The sequence below is a fragment of the Drosophila sulfurigaster genome, chromosome X (genome assembly GCF_023558435.1).
Source record: "Drosophila sulfurigaster albostrigata strain 15112-1811.04 chromosome X, ASM2355843v2, whole genome shotgun sequence".
NCBI classification, from domain to species: domain Eukaryota; kingdom Metazoa; phylum Arthropoda; class Insecta; order Diptera; family Drosophilidae; genus Drosophila; species Drosophila sulfurigaster.
Window position 1 is genome coordinate 22,668,579 of NC_084885.1, and position 18,005 is coordinate 22,686,583.

General features: G+C 36.5%; 3 protein-coding genes across 4 annotated transcripts in view; 2 read left to right on the top strand and 1 right to left on the bottom strand.

The window, feature by feature from the left end:
- The window catches only part of LOC133847927 (protein gone early), a 35,975-nt gene that overhangs the window by 15,512 nt on the left and 2,458 nt on the right, over positions 1-18,005 (bottom strand). Inside the window, exons 2-4 of one of the 2 annotated variants that reach the window (XM_062283228.1) lie at positions 10,880-11,295; positions 9,371-9,706; positions 9,134-9,298 (exon numbers count right to left, since the gene is read on the bottom strand). In XM_062283228.1, the coding sequence (XP_062139212.1) occupies positions 9,134-9,298; positions 9,371-9,706; positions 10,880-11,195 (817 nt within the window). In that variant the 5' untranslated portion in view covers positions 11,196-11,295. Of the gene's footprint in view, positions 1-9,133; positions 9,299-9,370; positions 9,722-10,879; positions 11,296-18,005 lie in introns of both variants that reach the window. The other variant, XM_062283227.1, reaches the window with a different exon arrangement.
- LOC133847591 (uncharacterized) lies at positions 1,349-2,012 on the top strand. Its single transcript, XM_062282750.1, has one exon. The coding sequence runs from the start codon at positions 1,349-1,351 to the stop codon at positions 1,994-1,996; it is 648 nt and encodes a 215-aa protein (XP_062138734.1). The 3' UTR covers positions 1,997-2,012.
- LOC133848599 (loricrin) lies at positions 6,918-8,403 on the top strand. The gene is made up of 3 exons (XM_062284233.1): positions 6,918-7,002; positions 7,082-7,931; positions 8,005-8,403. Exons 1-3 carry the CDS (start codon positions 6,988-6,990, stop codon positions 8,316-8,318), a joined length of 1,179 nt encoding a protein of 392 aa, XP_062140217.1. The 5' UTR covers positions 6,918-6,987; the 3' UTR covers positions 8,319-8,403.

Sequence of the window (18,005 nt, forward strand, 5' to 3'; positions counted from 1 at the left end):
CTAAATCCAAATCAAAATTGATGTCAAGCTGATGTTGATGCTGTTGAATTCTCAACAAAAAAAACGAAGAAAAAAAATAGATATTGGTTGGCTTGAGCTTGATATTTTAATTGTCTGCCGACTTGTTGACAACATCGCAGCAGCCAAGCCAAGCTAAACGAATTAATCTACTAATCAGCCACGAGGCTGCGCAACGCAACTCCCAGCCACAATGGAAGTTGAAGAGCCAAAAAAAAACATTATTCAATGCAAAAGGCGCAGATTAGATCAGAGTTAAGCGCAACTCATTAGTCAAAAAAAAAAAAAAGAGAAAAAAAAAGAGCAGAGAAGCAAACAATAAGAAACAAATATACTAAAAACCAAGCGCGGGCGTTGAATGATGTAGACAAAAGATGTGGACGACGGCGATAAATGATAAATGAGCCTACTAAAATGAGCCTCAGCCCATAACGAGATCTAATTAACGAATGCGAATAATGGTGTTCGTTCTGTGGCGCAGCTAATGAGATTTGATGCATAATAAAATGCAGCTATAAAATTACAGCAAATATAGAAAAATGTTGCATAAGTAATGCGTAATTAATGAAGCGACAAATCTATCAAATTATCAGAAGACGAAACCGTATTCTAACAACATACCAAAAATATACTGCAAAAATACTGAAATATACCAAAACATATACTTGATATATCGATATTGTCTTAAATTCAAAATATACTGTATAGAGTACAAACAAAATATTTTCTAAAGACATACCAAAAATATACTGCAAAACTACTAAAATATGCCAAAACATATACTTGGTATTTCATTCAAAATATAGCATATAGAGTACAAACTAAAAACATACCAAAAATATACTATAGCTTATATTTGGTATATTGATATTGTACTAAATTACTATAGAGTACAGACCCATTTGCAATAAAACTATATACTAAAAATATACATAAAATATACTGCAAAGCTACTGAAATATACCATCGCCTACGCTTGGTATATCCAAATTCTACTAAATTCCTTCTGCCTCTCATAATACCATTCTACCTTATAGCTAGCGAGTATAACAAACAATGATTAAAGTGCTTTATCGCGAACTTTGCTGATGACACAAAAATGTTTAATCTCAAGATCTGCGAAGCGATAAAGCGATGTTGTAACTTAGTTGCGTTGTGTTTTGCGTTTCCGTTTAAACGCACAATTAATTTGTGGCAAGTTCGTTGCCTAAGTCTTTTGTTTTTGCACACTAATTGGGTGTGCAAAAGAGAGCTGTTCTCACTCGAAAGTTCATATAAAAAAGGGAAAACAAATTTGTAGCTGCATCACTCAATCGGTGGCATCCACAACATGTTGAACTCAGTCGCAGTCGCTGTCGCACTTTTCGCACTCCTCGGTACGGTTCAGGCTCAGTTTGCCTCGTCGCCGTCGCGTTACTATTTGCCACCGGTGGCAAGCGAAGAAAGCATCACGCCACCTCCTCCACTCATCACAAAGCAATTCTTCAGCGTGTCAGCAGCCGAGGATGCACAGGACGCACAGCCGCGCAGCAAACATTTGCTGATTGGCCGCGCCACGCGAAACTATCGAGTGATCTTCATTCGTGCACCGAGTGCACAAAGCGATGCGATCAAATACACTGCCGAATTGGCGCCACAAGAGGAACGCACCGTCATCTATGTGCTGAGTCGCAAGCCGCAGGAATTGCAGGCAGAGGACATACAGCCAGCGAAGCAGCAATCACAGCAAGCGGCAAAGCCCGAGATCTTCTTCATACGCTACAAAACAAACGAAGAGGCGGCGGCCGCACAACGTGAGATTCAGACGCAATACGACGAGCTTGGTGGCAACACCGAGCATGCGGCACCCTTTGTGGCACCCGTGCAATCGGTGGTGGGCGCCCTCGATGCAACACCAGCGGGGCAAGCATTGATGCCGCCTCCATTGCCAGCGAATGAGGGCTACGATTATCAGCGACCGTTGGCACGCCCATTTTAATGGTGTGTCAATTTAACGATCGACGATCGACGATCTTCGACCCACGCGCATTCAGCTAATTAACATTGCCGGGTAGCTGTATTTGCATACAAACTGATAAGCGTTCAAGAAGAATACAATATAGATAACGCAAGTAGATAACCAAAAAAAAAAAAAAAAGTAGAAAAATAAAACCCCCAACGATCATCATCATCCACAGCAAGCAGAGTAACAACAATAACGTCGTCATAAAAGATAGCGAACGCGTAAATAAAAAACTTCGTCGCGCAGTGTTTTTTTTTACCTCCTCATCATTATTTTTTTTGTATTTTTTTTCTTGTTGCAAAGTTTTGTGTTTTATGTATTTTATTTCAATTTTTATTATTTAACAAAATGTTGTTGCTGCCTTTTTTTTTGCAAAGTGCTTTGACCCTGTGCCAAACGAGAGGCGGATTAACTACGACAAAACTAAACACGGCGAGCATATGCGCAATCAAGAGAGCAAAGGATAAGAAGTAAGCTTTGCATGGGATTAGCAAATAACTGCAACATTAGCTGAATGAAAATTTCATAGTTTAGCATAGAAAAAGTACACAATATTCAGAAAAAAAATACAGAAAATTTTGCAGAATAAATCGAAATCATTTATAGAAAACTTCGCAAGCTATTCCTTCATTATTTTATCATCATTTAAGTGTTAAGTTTTGTCAAATTTACTTTGTTTTTATATAAATAAATTCCTATTATTGTTACAACGACATAAAAACTAAATATTTTGTCTTGATCATTTGTAAAACTTAAAGAAATTTTCAAGAACTATTCTTTCATTAATTAAGTGTCAAGCTAAAAACTTTTTTTTTTACTTAATAACTTCAAATTTTTATTACAAATTAAATTTTAAAATGTTTTCAGTAATAATAGCAAAATAAAAAACAAAATATAAAAGTTCTACAACTTTTACAATATAAATCCACACTTTGAACGAAAAATGTAAGCAAATAATTTAGTCTTTTAAATATTATATATTATATATAGTATTTTTATTTTATTTTGATAATATTTGCCCGATTTTCAATTGTCTACAAATAAGTCTTTTAATGAAAATTTTTGTTTTGTTTTAAATCGATTTTACAAATTTATTTAAAAATTGAGCGCGAATTTCAAAATTTTTCATTTTCAAAATTTACAAATTTGTATTCTTAAAACCAGCCGAAGTAAAACAAAATATTAAACAAAATTTGCCAATCTGAATTTTCAGAGGCTTTGCAGTTCGTCTATGATTTGTGCGAAAACGACTTTAGTTTAATTTACATAAATTTTGCAAATAGTTAAAACACAGAAAGATGAGGATTGACAAAAAAACAAAAATAAAACAACTAAAAGAAAACCAAAACGCGACGGCAATGCATCTTGTTTTGCCAATGTTTGTTAGTGTTATAGTATGTTTATATATATTTATATATATTGTTGGCTTGAGCTCGTGTAGATTTATTTTCATTTGCATTTAATTAATGGGATTTGGAAGCAGCAGCAGCCATATCTGGACATATCAACTGGGCGACCTTTTTGTGATTGGCAGCCAAACCACACAATTTGGCAGCTATTAATCTTCGCAATAAGCAAAAACCAAATCGAAAAAAAAAATAAACGCAAAACACAAAAGAGGAAAAGAAGTTTTGCAAGCGCGATGCTAAATACAAGGCTAGCAAAAAGATGCAATCAAGTTTGTGTTCTAAGTCATTCGTCCGCACCTGCACTTGACCCACAACGATATTCGATTGATACGATTGGAGCAAGTATTTAAATTACGAACTGACTTCCCAAAGTATTTATTTTATATACACACATTTTTTTTTGTATTTTTTTTTTGGCTTGGTTTTCAATCTACAATCGGCTTATTTCAAGGTGCGCATAAATCATAACATTTTCGGCCAAATAAAATGTGGTCTTAAGAGAGGCCCGAAACTGAAACTAAAACTGAAACTGAAATCGAAACGGAGGCTGAACCTTAACCTAACTGCGACGGCGACTGCGGCTGCTGCCTACACCACACACAAATTGAACCACCGACAAAGCTCGCCCCAAAGCGCATTCAAATTATGCCAATTATAATGAAATTTTTCAAATACACACAATATCAAATAAATAAATACAAAATAAATATTAAGAAAACAACACGGCGTGGAATTTTTGCTTTTAGCCGCTATCCAAAAATACAAATGACACAACATAATCGAGTCATCTTTTTGTTTAGATGCCGACTGAGACTGAGTCTGAGTCTGAGACTAAGACTTTAACTCAAAGCATCTCGCTTATCAAATGGAAATGCTTTAATTTATAGACAGACAAGACAATCAGAGAGAAGAGCCTATGAATTGTTGCCACCTGCGGAATTTAGTAATATCCGACTTAAGTCTGGCGACAAGTGTCTGCAGTGAGGCAACTCACAAGTTGACACTTAATCTGTGGACTAGACTCAATTGGAATACATGTTTGTTGTGCAAAGAGTTCTATATTATCTTTTGCTATAAATGTGGAAGAAGTAACGTAAACTGATTCTTTGACAAGATTCAAGTTTCTCCTGGTTATTACTCATTTTATTTTGTTAATTATTTTTTCATTTATTACAATTTAGGCTTTGTCACGCATGTCTTTTAACCAAGGAAAGTGAGCTAAACACCATCCACGTTTAATAAATCAAACATTTTTAGTATATCAATTTACATAGAACTTTAATAAATGCAGCTTTTAAGTATTTTCAGTATACAAATGTGATATATTTTATGAATAGTATTATAATTCTATTTTACTTTACTTATATGTACTTTAAGAATAATACCACTGTAAAATATACCAAATAATACCGCACTAATGGTATACAAATTTGGTATATTTAAGAATGGTGTGGTATCATTTGGTATATTTTTGAAATAATACTACTCGTATTGTAAAATATACCAAATAATACTACAATTTAAAAAAATATTTTTAATTTACATATATACCGAAAAATACTTAAAAGTATTAATTTTATAAATATGAAATATCGAACTATTCTTAATAATAATAATGCCAAAATTATATACCGAAAAAATACTAAAATTTTTGCATTTATTAAACATATGCTCAAATTTATATACCAAATAAATGCTAAAAAAATATATATATCTAAATGTATATCAATATTCTAAGAACCACCTGCAGCAGTTGTTTTTTGTCGTATAACATTATTTCTCAACATTTTCAGCAGTCTTCTCAATTTAGAACCTTAATTTCTAATAACCAACTAAGCATTCGCCTCAAATCAAATCGCATGCCTAACTACCTCAAGTCATTTCAACTTTATCTACATCAGAGCTCGGCATTGTCATTAAAATTGTATTTTTGGCGCCAACAGGCAAGAAACAAGCTAAAATCAATCCCAAAAAAGAATTAGTTAAACTCTCGTTCGTTGGCTTACACACACATAATTAAATAATGGCAATAGAATACGTCAAACAAAAATCCCATTGCGGAAGTATCGCGAAACGTTTTCAGGAGGAGGCGATCCAAAGATAAAGTTGATAGCGCAGCCAGACAGCAGACAAATTGTGTCCATTAATAAAAATCCATTAGAAAACAAGAATTAAACAAATGAATATTTTAAGAACATAATCTCCGAAGAGAGTTGGGAACGATAAAGAGCAGTGAGAAAAAATGAAGCCAAGAAAAAATGAATTAAGAGAGCCGAATTTCTTTATGCTTAATTCTTGTAATGATGTAACTAAAAAAGAGAGCAGAATTTTTAATTCACAAGAAGCACAAGACTAGATCGCACACTAAATTAACGGATCTCTTAAAAAAGAACTTGATTCTAAATACAATACGATTGTAGCTTCATAAATGCAAATAATAAAGCTTCAGTCGAGTATGCTCGACAGTGAGATACCCGCTGGACATTTGCAATAAAATCAAAATTGTGTTTTTTTATTCTTAACTTGTACTCAATTAATATACCGATAAAAATACGAAAATATACCGAAAGCAATTCTTGGTATATCGATATAAAACAGAGCGCATAATATACCAGAAAAAAAACAACTCAAAAACAACAAAGAATTATTACTTCAACAACTTCCACAGTTGCAGGACTATTATTGTGTGTACCAAACTTGAAAAGCTAAATTTGAATTCATATTTTACTCGTCGCATTAACAGTGACAATAACAGTTACACTTAATAGAGAAGTCTCAAAATGCAGATTCTCCGGGACAGCTGCCAGAATGGTGTGAAAAATGCGATTCTTTTGTGGCATTCCTTAATAGCATTGTCACCGCTTTTGTGCGAGAATCGACAGCAGCTTTGGAGTGCGGCGATTTGTAGATAAATTAATTGATCAATCGATCACTTTTGGCGGTCTCAAGGTATCTGCATTTAGCTGCAAAAATGCAAATTAGCCAACGCCGAATAATGAACTCAGAAGTTGCAACGGAAACTAATCGAATAGTTATTGATATTGAATGAATGCCGCCGCCGTTGCCGCCGCCGCTGCTGTTGATTTGCCGGCATGCGTTGTCAATGCTGATCGCTGACTGTTGATCGTTTGATCGCTTGACCGTTGATCGCTGAGCGGTGAAGACTTGCAAAGTGATCACTTGAAGGCATGATTTATGGCCAACAGCAATCAAACAACAGGTCACATTAAAAGGAAATCCAAACATGCGAATTACGAGTTCGACACGAGCGACAGAGATCGAAAGTGATCAAGAGAGGGCGAGTGAGTGAGAGAGATGACGATCGAGTCAAATGTCAGAGGTTTCGCGTAGCCAAATAATTGAGCAATTAATTAAACACGACATTATAGAAGAGAAAAAACAAATATGAATATTGAGTGAATATATTTTTGTGAGGATGGATCGCCGGATCGCTCTGGGGCCCAAATATCCGACTATAAAAGCCCAAACCCAATCGAGGAGCAGCAACAGTTCAACGGCAACTGAAATCAACTCCACTTCCCCTAAATCCTATCAAACATGCGTCTCTTTGTGGTAAGCATCAATGGATCTAAAGGATTAACAACAAGGATTACACAGCTTCAATTCTCAATTGCAATTCTCCCCCACACAGACTCTGTGCTCACTTCTGGTCTTGGCCCAAGCCAAGCCACAGGGCTACAACTATGGCAGCGGTGTCTCAGGCACCTTGACCGGCGGCGGCGGCAGCAGCTCCTCCTTCATTGCTGCGCCAAGCAACTCGCAGGGCGTGGCCACCTATGGCCCATTGGGCGCCTTCCAAGGTGCCAGCGTTGGCTCGCTGCTGAGCTCTGGTTCCGGTTCCGGCTCTGGACATGGTGGCAGCACCTACTCTCAGGGAGGAGGCAGCACCTACACTCAGGGCGGCGGCAGCACCTACACCCAAGGAGGTGGCAGCACCTACAGCAGCGGACCCAGCTACAGCAGCGCTCCCAGCTACAGCAGCGGTTCCTCTTCCTCCTCTTCGAGCAGCAACTTTGGCAACTCAGGCAGCGCTGGCTTCGCCGGCTTCGGTCCCTCGCCCAACATTGGCTTCGGCGGCCTCGCCGGCTATCAGGCACCCACCTATCAGCAACAGCAGCAGGAGGAGCAACGCGCTGCCTTCGAGTCGGCGATTGTGCACAAGCAATTCTTCACGGTGGCCGCACCCGATGAGCATGAGAATCTGGAGCGTGTGAAGCATTTGGTGATTGGACGTCCGCAGAAGAACTACCGCGTGGTGTTCATCAAGGCGCCATCGTCGAGCAGCGCCAACGTCAAGCTGTCCGCTGAGTATGCCCCCAAGGAGGAGAAGACCGTCATCTATGTGCTCAGCAAGAAGGATTCGTCGCTGGAGGTCAACGATATTGCAACGCCCGCACCAACTATTCCCAGCAAGCCCGAGGTCTTCTTCATCAAGTACAAGACCGATGCGGAGGCCAGCCACGCCCAGCAGCAGATTCAGGGTGAGTCCAGTCACTGGCAAGCAATCAAACCATTCTCTAATCCTCTCTCTCTCTCTCTCTCTCCTTTCTTCAGCTGAATACGATCGCATTGAGGGCACCTCAGAGCACACCGATGGCGGTGTGGCTCCGGCTCAGTCTGTTGTTGGCATTCTGGATGCTGGCCACAGCAGCGGCAGCAGCAGCGGCTCCGCTGGCGGCATCATCAGCTCGGCCAGCACTGGCAGCGGCATCATCAGCACCTCAGGTGGCAGCATCGGTGGCGGCATCGGTGGCAACATCGTTAGCGGTGGTGGCAGCAGCGGCAGCTCGGGCAGCCACATCATCACCAGCTCCGGTGGCAGTCACAGCGCTGCTCAGAGCGCCACTTACTTGCCTCCCAGCAAGTAAATGCGCCGCATTGCAGCAGCAGCCAAACAACAACCTTTTCTCTCCAATATTCCCAATTTTTTTTTGTGTGCTCCTAACTCAAATTGCTCCCCAATAAAATGACTAAAAATCGAATATAACTATGCTGTTCTTAATGCGGCGGGAATAATAAAACACAAACTGTGAAACAAGTGTTGCGAAATGCGGAAATTCAAATGAAATTCGACAATTTTTTTCAGTTTTTGTTAAAGTTAAAGTGAGAAAACATTGTACAGTGAAGAATGCAAGTTGCAAGTAAGGAATCTCGAGCAAAGAGAAGTCACTTTCAAAATGAAAAGACATTTCTTACATCAAGAAATTTTGTCAATTTGTTGAAAGACATATGCTACAATTTGTTAAAAGACTACAGCTATGCTTTCATTTAAAAGCAAAACATTAAAACAAATTGAAGTCAATAGTTCAAAGACACAAAAAATGTAAAGTTGAAATGTGCAGCTATAAAGTTAAAACAAGTCTTTGCAAAAAATACAATTTTCAACAACACAGTTATCACTGTTTAGTGTTGAATATTAATATCAATTATATTTAATGTGAAGCGACATCAAAACGAATTGGAAATGTGCTATAATCGATCAATAAATCGTTGATGCTTGATACTTAGTTAGTGTCTTCACTAAGCACTGGTTGAAGTACACAATATTGTTTATAGCTCAACTACAACTCAACTAAACTTATCGAAGAAATGCACCCTATGAAAATCGCTCTTCCTAAACACAATCCCAGTAATCTTATATCCATTATTAAACCCAAATAAATGCCTTGAATGGCTCACTTACCCACGGGTTTGATGGCCTGTCTGAGTAACAAATCCGATTGGCTTTTGTCGAGCGCATCGATGTCGCGGCAATTGCGATAAAGACTGCTTATTGTGGACTCAACGGGAAACGAGCCTTCGGCGGAATTGGGCAGCATGGATATGAAGCGATTCAGTTCATTGAGCTCTGCAAGCAATAATTTATAATGAATATGAATAAATGCCAAGCAAATAGGTAAAGTCACTCAGAAAAACTTACCCTGATACTCATTGTAAGTCTTGTAGTTCCATTCGCCGCGCTTGATCACAAAGTAATCGCCATCGGCATATTCGCGAGCAAATTTGCCGCACGCCCACTCGTAAGTCTCCTTGCACGGACTCTTCGATGTGTTGGCCCACAGCAGCAGTTGACGACTGCTCTCGACGCACTCGCGTTCCAAGCAGAGTGGGGCACGCATGTAGAAGGGCACCTCGGGCCAAAAAGCCAGCAGCAGGATGATGATCACCAACAGCAAGGCGCACAGGCAGGCGGTGGCCACATAGAGGATGCGACGTTTTCGCGACAGACTCATCAAAGCATCGAACGAGCGACGTCCTGGAAGCAGCAAGGCTATAGTACACATCACACAGCAAAGCACGGCAACAATCACAAGAAATGAACAGATGAACATGAAATGAAAGCGTGATTATGAGATAATGGATTAGCGAACTTGCAGTTATCTTAATATTAAAACTACAAATCAAAACTTTCAACTACCTATTTATCAATTATCACAGTTTAGTGTTGCATAATAATATCAATTCAATTTAATAATAAACGACATCAAATCAAAGTAGAAATGTGCTTTAATCGGTCAATAAGTGATAGTCGCTTAAATTGGTTAATGTCTTCGCTAAGCACTGGTTGAAATACAAGCTGTGGTTTATATCTCAATTAAACTTATCGAAGAAATTCATATTTCGCTCAAGTTGCTAACTAACTAAACTTTATGACTGTGAATTAAATAGTTCTACTATCACTTTATAAGTTATCGTGGTTTAATATTTATCAGTTTAATACTTAGCGACAATTAAGTGCATACAATTAAATATGAATTTTATTTAATAATATTAATAAATATCTGTGCTTTCTGAAATTAAATTGATGTACAATTTCTATAGTTGCTTAAAAAGTGGTTACTACTTGCAATTAGTTAGTGTCCTTGCTAAGCATTGCTTGAAATACAAGCTGAGGAATGCATTTCAACTAAAATTATGAAAGAAATTAGATTGAATGAAAATAAAATTAGCGACTAACTAAACTCAATGCTTGCTTGTATTAGAATAACGAATGAAATTTAAACTTTAACGAACTTATGCACATGAAATTAAATAAACGTAAAATGGTTATCGCTTATAATTGCTTAGTGTCTTGGCTAAGTATTAGAACTAAACTTCTCAAAGAAATTACATTAAGGAAAAACCGATTAAGGTAGCCGCTTATATTGGAGTTGCGAATAAAATTTGAATTTTACGAAATTAAATATTCTAAAATGAAATCAAAGTGTAATTAGCTATTATATGTGGTTTCTGCTCTAAATTGGTTCGTATCTTCGCTATGTTCTAGTTGAAATACACAAGCAATGGTTTGTGTCTGAACTAAATTTATCACAGAAATTCACACTCGAAATACTCTACGATAATCTATCAAGTTGGTAGCTATTTTATGAATGTGGGCTGAAGTGATAACGAAATGACTTCTCCTCCTCCTCCTCCTCCTCCTGCTTACCTCTCAGTCCATTTGCAGAGGCATGCGTCGAGTTGGGCGTATTTGCAGTGGGCGTCACCCCGCCCACAGCTCGAGCCTCACTGAGCGCCTCCTTGCGAGCAGCCTCCAACTCCTTGGGCGTGAGACCCGCATCATCGATGTGCAACTTCTGTTGATTTGTGGTCAACGGCGCCGTTTCGCTTCCCTCGATCTGTTGCTTGCTATTCACGTGACCGATGCGCTCATCATCCTGGCCCGTGTGCAGTTTATAGCTGCGATCGTCCACCTCATCGATGGCACAAATTGTTGGCTTATATTTGCCCTGATTCAGGGCCATGCTTGCTGCTGTCTAAATCAAAAGATCTCGCCTGAGACAGTGTGTGTGTGTATGTTCCTCTTGATTGTGTGCTAATTTAAGCGCATTTTAAGTCGCGTAACTGCAAAAAAAAAAAGTGAAAAAGGGAAATTCGGGGTAATAAATCATTTGAAATCACAGCCGGGCATGTCAATTGGCCAAACTGGCCAATTCATGAATGTCTTGGGTGAATACTACAAGGCAATTGATAGTCATGAGTTGGAAGCTCTAACGTAACGTGCTGATTATCACAAAAGATTACCTTGAGACATGATATACGATTGAGACACAGTCACCCACAGTCAGTCGTCACACACACACACAACACAACACAACACTTGCGCAATAGACTCTTCTTGGTATATGGAGCATCACAGATAAGTTGAAATCGCGTCGAGATAACACACCACAACGATAGCTCTCCTATATAAGTATACACAATGTATGAGCTATAAAGATCTACACTAAAAATATATACATATATATATAACTTGTACAGTAGCTATAGCGTGTGTGCATTCCTGTCAACATTTGACTTCTTTTCAATTTTAAATTGACAACAATTGCTGCCAATTTGCGAAGCCAACTCACGACGAGATTCCCACTCGCAAAGAACGTCTCCACAGCACAACTGCAATTTGATATGCTTGCTGACTGTCTGTCTGTATACAGCTTATGTTCTGTATATAGAGCTGAAGATCTATCGTCGATTCGGTGGCAAATTGTGCATAAATTTTAATTGACGAAATTAGCCAAAGATAATGCTAAAGTGCAACTAATTAAAAGTGCACGCAACTCTGGCGACAAAGTCGATTGACTCCATCATTTGTTCATCTATCTTTCGCTTGATCGCTTGATTGATTGATCAAATGTCTAATCAACTTCATGTTCCTTGCTTACGCATCGTTGCGTTGCCTTTGCAATTAGCAAGTTTATTGCCAGCTTCACATATTCTTATAATCTTCCGGATAAGCTGAAAAATTCTTAAGCAGCTCTAAGGATTTGCTTAATTAAGTGGAAAAGACCATAAAAGTTCATTAACTGCATAGTTTGCAGCTAGAAAGAGTTCCATAAATATAGACATAAGAAAGTTACAGTCAAGAGTACTCGACTATGGAATACACTTTCTCAATAAAAGAAAATAGTGCGGTAGCACTTAAATATTCCAAATGAATATACCGAAAATATATTGAAATATACAAAAAAAACAACATAGTTTTGGGAAAAAACTTTCGCAATTTAAATATACCAAATTAATATACCGAAAAAAATATATATTTAGAAGAAAAAACAATCGAAAGTTAAATATACCAAATTAATATACCGAAATACTAAAAATAAAGCTTTAGGAAAAAATCGATCTCTATTTAAATATACCAAATTATTACACCAAAAATACAATAAACAAAGATTTAGGAAAAAGTTAATCGTCATTTAGATATACCAAATTTCTATACCGAAAATATATTAAAATATACCAAAACACCGACAACAAAGCTTTAGAAGAAAATATACCAAATTAATATACCGAAAATATATTTAAATATACCAAAATACCGATAACAAAGCTTAAGAAGAAAAAACTATCGTCATTTAAATATACAAAATCTAATCGGTAAAAATACTAAATATAAACTGCAATATACCGAAATACCGACACCAAAGCTTTCGAAAAAAAGACTATCGCCAACTAAAGCAAATGCTTATAAAGATAAGAGCGCAAATTATAGATTCGAGTACTTTTTTCTATATTTAAAACTATAAAACTATATTCCACAATCTTTAAAATTTATGCAACTCCAAAATAAATGTTCCCATCTAAAAATCTTTACCTACGCCCCTGTCAATATAGTTACACATGCCGGACATATCTATTTAGACTACAAATGACCTATGACTGTATATGACTTTGAGACTGTCACCGACTCGGATGATTTATCGTAGGTTTAAAAAGAAAAACATCATCGAAAGCCTGCGGGATTATGATATGCGTTGGTCAGTTTGGCCAGATTACGGACTGTCCCTGGCCAGGCCAGCGATGCAGAAGGCAAGAAGGCAAGCAAGCAACGGGGACAGGCAATTTAGCCCAGGTTACTTAAATGATAACCTAAGGGAAACGCTTTAAACGCTGCTCGTCGTCGTCGTATCTTATCGGCATAGCGCGATTATTGCCTTATTCACGTCCACTTTTTAGTCATTGGCACTAAGCAATAAAGAATGTCTCCTATCTCAGCATTGTATATGATGTGTGTGTGGCAACAATTTGAGATAACTTCTTTGCTTTTTGTTTTTTGGGACTAGCCAAATAAATGAAAAAAAAAAAAATTCTTTAAACCGTGCACAACAAGAAGTCGATTGCTAAATTTGTAGTTGGTATTTCTAAGCCTATTGTATTTATTTAATTAAAAATATTGCATACGTACGATTTTTCAGCAATTTATTTAGTACAATAAAGACAACAAACAGAAACTACCCTGACAATCTGTATTTCTCGATCCAAGGGCCACTTCAAGAGCCCTGGCCTGAAAGACGCGAGGCACTTGAGCAATAATCAGATAACTCGAGTTTCGAGTCAAAAGTCTAAAGTAAATATGCATATCAAAAAACACGCACACACACACACACACACACACGCAAATGTCCATATCTGTATGGAGATAAATCACAGACACACATTCGCCTTTTGGATATGAGATCATCATCATCTTCGTCGACTGTTAGATCTTCCTCATGTGTCACTTGTTATCAGTCATTGTGAGACGTTGAGATTTCCAGCTGCCTGCTACGAAACTCAGCTGCTTGCTACGAAGTGCAGATGCTTGCTACGAAACGCAGTTTATTGCTATGAAACTGTGCATATTGTAGCTGAATGCTATAAATCAACTTGATCAGCATATTCGCTATAGATTATGATTGCTAATAAAGTTATTGATTTATTTCACATAAATTCAGCTTAAAGCAAACACAAAAAAAACACAAATCTTTAACACCATTTGTTTGCCTATATTTATCAACTATATTCTGTATTCGCATTCGCAATAATTTATCAGCTGACCCACAAAAGTAATGTGCTATAAAACTGCAACCAATTCTATACAAAACAACGCTGCATAAATCATTTCTAATTACAATTCTTCTCGCCTGACAAATCACTGACAAATTATCATAACTCATTTGAAATACTGCAAAATTTCGGCAAAAAATTTGCATTTATTGTATGACCGAAAAAAATGTATATAAATGAAATGAAATGAAATGAAATGAAATGGAATGAAAATAAAAGAGGAAAAATGCAAATGTCAGATGATTTTTAATAGGTCGTTCGGCGATGACGATGACGATGAGACGCGGTGTCGTTCATCAAAGCCTTTGTGCCGCGGCGGCACTTTTTAAAATGAGCACACGCTTCAATACGAGTGCACACACGCACAACAAATACACACACACACTCACACACACATGCATATGTGCACATGTGTTTATGAGGAAATAGAGAAGAAGCCACTGCATTATTGTTTATGGCTTGTATCGAAGTCTCGGAATGATAAACTGACCAAAAAGCATTTCATCAAAAACGCTTAATTCGCATTATGCAAACGGGTTAGACCCCCAATTTGGAATAGTCGTAGGAACTGGGAGGGGGCAACAACGAAGACGAAGACAAAGACGAATTTCCTGTTACGCTTATGGCCACACTTGCCACACTTTCAGCTCAGCTGCTGCTGCGCATATTGCACGAGGGTGGAACTGAGATTAGTGGAATGAGATGATGATGAGCTGATGATGATGATGATGACACTTGCCACAACAACAAATATTGCTGTAAGACGCAATTTGAGTTGGGAGATTTTTTGAATGCAGCAAAAATTACGTTGTTTACAGCGATTCTATTTTGTTTGTTTGACTTGATGCTGCAATTTAATAAACAAGATTTGGCATTTCGTATTTATTGATTCCTATCATATGGGAAAAAGCGATACCTTCGTTGTGCACATGTCAATTGAGAATATTCTTGAATTTTTCATTTAATAAAATAAGTTGTAATTTCATAAAAATAGTTTGAAATCTTTATAACTGTATAAATTAAACATTAAAAATAAAATTGGCAAAAAGTATGATGATGACGTGATCTATTTAAAGAATGTTTTCAATATTTCTTAAAAAAAAAATAAACATATCAAGTGAAGATAAGTAAACTAAATGAAATAAAAGAATGAATAAAGCATAATTTTATTCAGGGAAAGTTTTTAAAAAAAATTTCAAATTAAAACGTAAACATAAATACATCAAGTGAAGATAATTAAAAAAGCTAAATAAAATAAATTAAATAGTATATTATCTTTCATATAAAATATTTGTAAAATCAGGAACACTCGTCTTAAAAATTGTGTTCTTAAAAGAAGAACAAATTCTTAAAACTAAGACTAATCTTAACTTTAAGAATTTATTATTGAAACCTAATGTTATTAGTTTTAAGAATTTGTGCTTGAAGTGGTCTAAACAATGTTAAATTCTCAAAATAAAACCAAAAACACTAGATTTAAGATACAACAATTTGCAATCCATCGAAATTCCTTTAAAGTTTGTATCTAGATTTAAGATTTTATATTTGTTCCACTTACTAAAACTTGTCTCATAAATAAACTGTTCCTCAAATCAAGCAGAGTTTTCTAACATCATGATTTTCATGTTCTTGGCACACTTTTTAAACAAAAATTAGAACTAACAACAAAATCTTGATTTTAGAACTTTTTCTCAGTATAAAAAGTAATTATGTGTTTTATATAGAGAATGTTTTCAAAATTTCTTTAAATTAAAAAGTAAACATAAATGTATCAAGTAGAGATAAGTAAAAAGCCAAATAAAATAAATGGAATAGTATATTGGTATTTTTAATCTTTTACTTTTTAGATAGAGTAAAGAATTATTCCACGTTAGTTTACTAAATAATAATCATAATCATGACATGTTTAAGCTTTTCATGGCCTGGCGCAATTTCACCTGCTAAAGAGAACGTGTTTATTTGTTAATCATGCTGAATATTAGATATGATTTCCCGGCAAAAACTTCAACACCTTCTTCATGGCGTCGACTCACGCACATTCGTGAAGAACTCAGGCGAGCGGCCTGCAGACCAAAAATGGGATTACGACGTATACGCAACCGAGCACAATTCATTTAATTATGTCAAACTACCAAAATGAAATACAACAATAAAAAACAAAAGGAGAAACACCATAACAATCGTAAAAATGAAAATAAACCGTCAAAAGAGACGCCAAATTTGACACACATTAAAGTTAATAATACTGCTGCCTACGCATTGATTAACAAACAACAATTTCAAAAGTAAACATTCAAATAATTTAACGCATGGAAATTCAATTTGACGGCATGCGTAATTAACTGTTGGATTTGCGCACCTGTCAAACTGCTGTCGAATTGACAAATTGACGAGCTCACATTTTATTTTCCGCTTTTTTTTTCATATACATTTCATTTGTTGCTCTACTATTAGCTTGTTCCGCTAATTGTTATTGTTAGTGTTGTACTATTGACTTTTAATTTGCTTTAGTGGCGCACCAAAACATCGTTGTCCATTATCAGAAATTGTCGCCAGATACTTCAAGCATCAGGCACTAAAATTGCAGCAACAAAAGTAGACGATAACTAGATACCCTACACTTACACTCAATGATAGTATTAACAATAATTGCAAAGGCGAGTCATCTAGATTATTGGGTATATAAATAATATGTTGAACTGATTATATGGTATATAAACACAAGTAAGAGTCGAGTTTACTCGACTTTGAGATACTTGCTAGCCATTGTGAATAACAGCAAAAAAGTGTTGTATTTATTTTAAAATATACCAAATTCGTATACCGCAAAATACTAAAAGTATATCAAATGCTATTTTTAGTATAATACATATATTGATATGAACTGATTATAGGGTATAGAAACCCAAGTAAGAGTCGAGTGTACTCGACTTTAAGATACTTGCTAGCCATTGTGAATAACAGCAAAAAAGTGTGGTATTTATTTTAAAATATACCAAATTCGTATACCGCAAAATACTAAAAGTATATCAAATACTATTTTTAGTTTAATACATATATGGATATGGTACCGAATTAATATACTGCAAAATACTAAAAATATACCAAATACTATTTTTAGTACTACATTCTAAATATACCATAGAGAACCAAATATTCCAGATTCTCAGCGATTGTTATTACGCTTGTTCTTCGACTTTTGTCGATTTGCGAAGACGAAAGTGGGCAAAAATTTAAAACAAACTTCATCTGTATGCTAACATAAGAAATACCGTCAAATAATAATGATAAAAAGTAAAATTCATTAATATTGTAAAGTATATAGTATATATGTATTTGTTGACACATCTCCTAAGTATTTTGTATACAAGATTTGTCCTTTACCTTAACCTTGTTACAATTCGCTTTGACACTGAACTTCGATCACTGCGATCGACTGCTTACAGGGTATCATCGATCGTATTGGGCAGAGCTCTCTCTCTATCTCTGATAACCTTGTCTCAACTAGGTGCTTGTGCTTGCACAACCCAAAACACTAACAACAATGGCAGCAAACACTGTTGTTGTTGTTGCAGTTGTTGAAGTAAATGTGTCAACAATTTGTCAGCCTAGTTGTAGTTACTAAGCAGCGACGTCAACTGCGACTGCGACAGCGACAGCGACTGCGGCGCTGTTTACGCTCAGCTGTGCACAAGGCAATGCAAATAATGTTTGATCGGCACAAAGTG

What these genes read in the sequence shown, in the direction of transcription:
- LOC133847591 (XM_062282750.1), top strand. Translation starts at nt 1,349, where the DNA reads ATGTTGAACTCAGTCGCAGTCGCTGTCGCACTTTTCGCACTCCTCGGT.
- LOC133848599 (XM_062284233.1), top strand. An exon ending in CGCCCAGCAGCAGATTCAGG is followed by an intron (nt 7,932 to 8,004) that starts GTGAGTCCAGTC and finishes TCCTTTCTTCAG; the next exon opens with CTGAATACGATCGCATTGAG.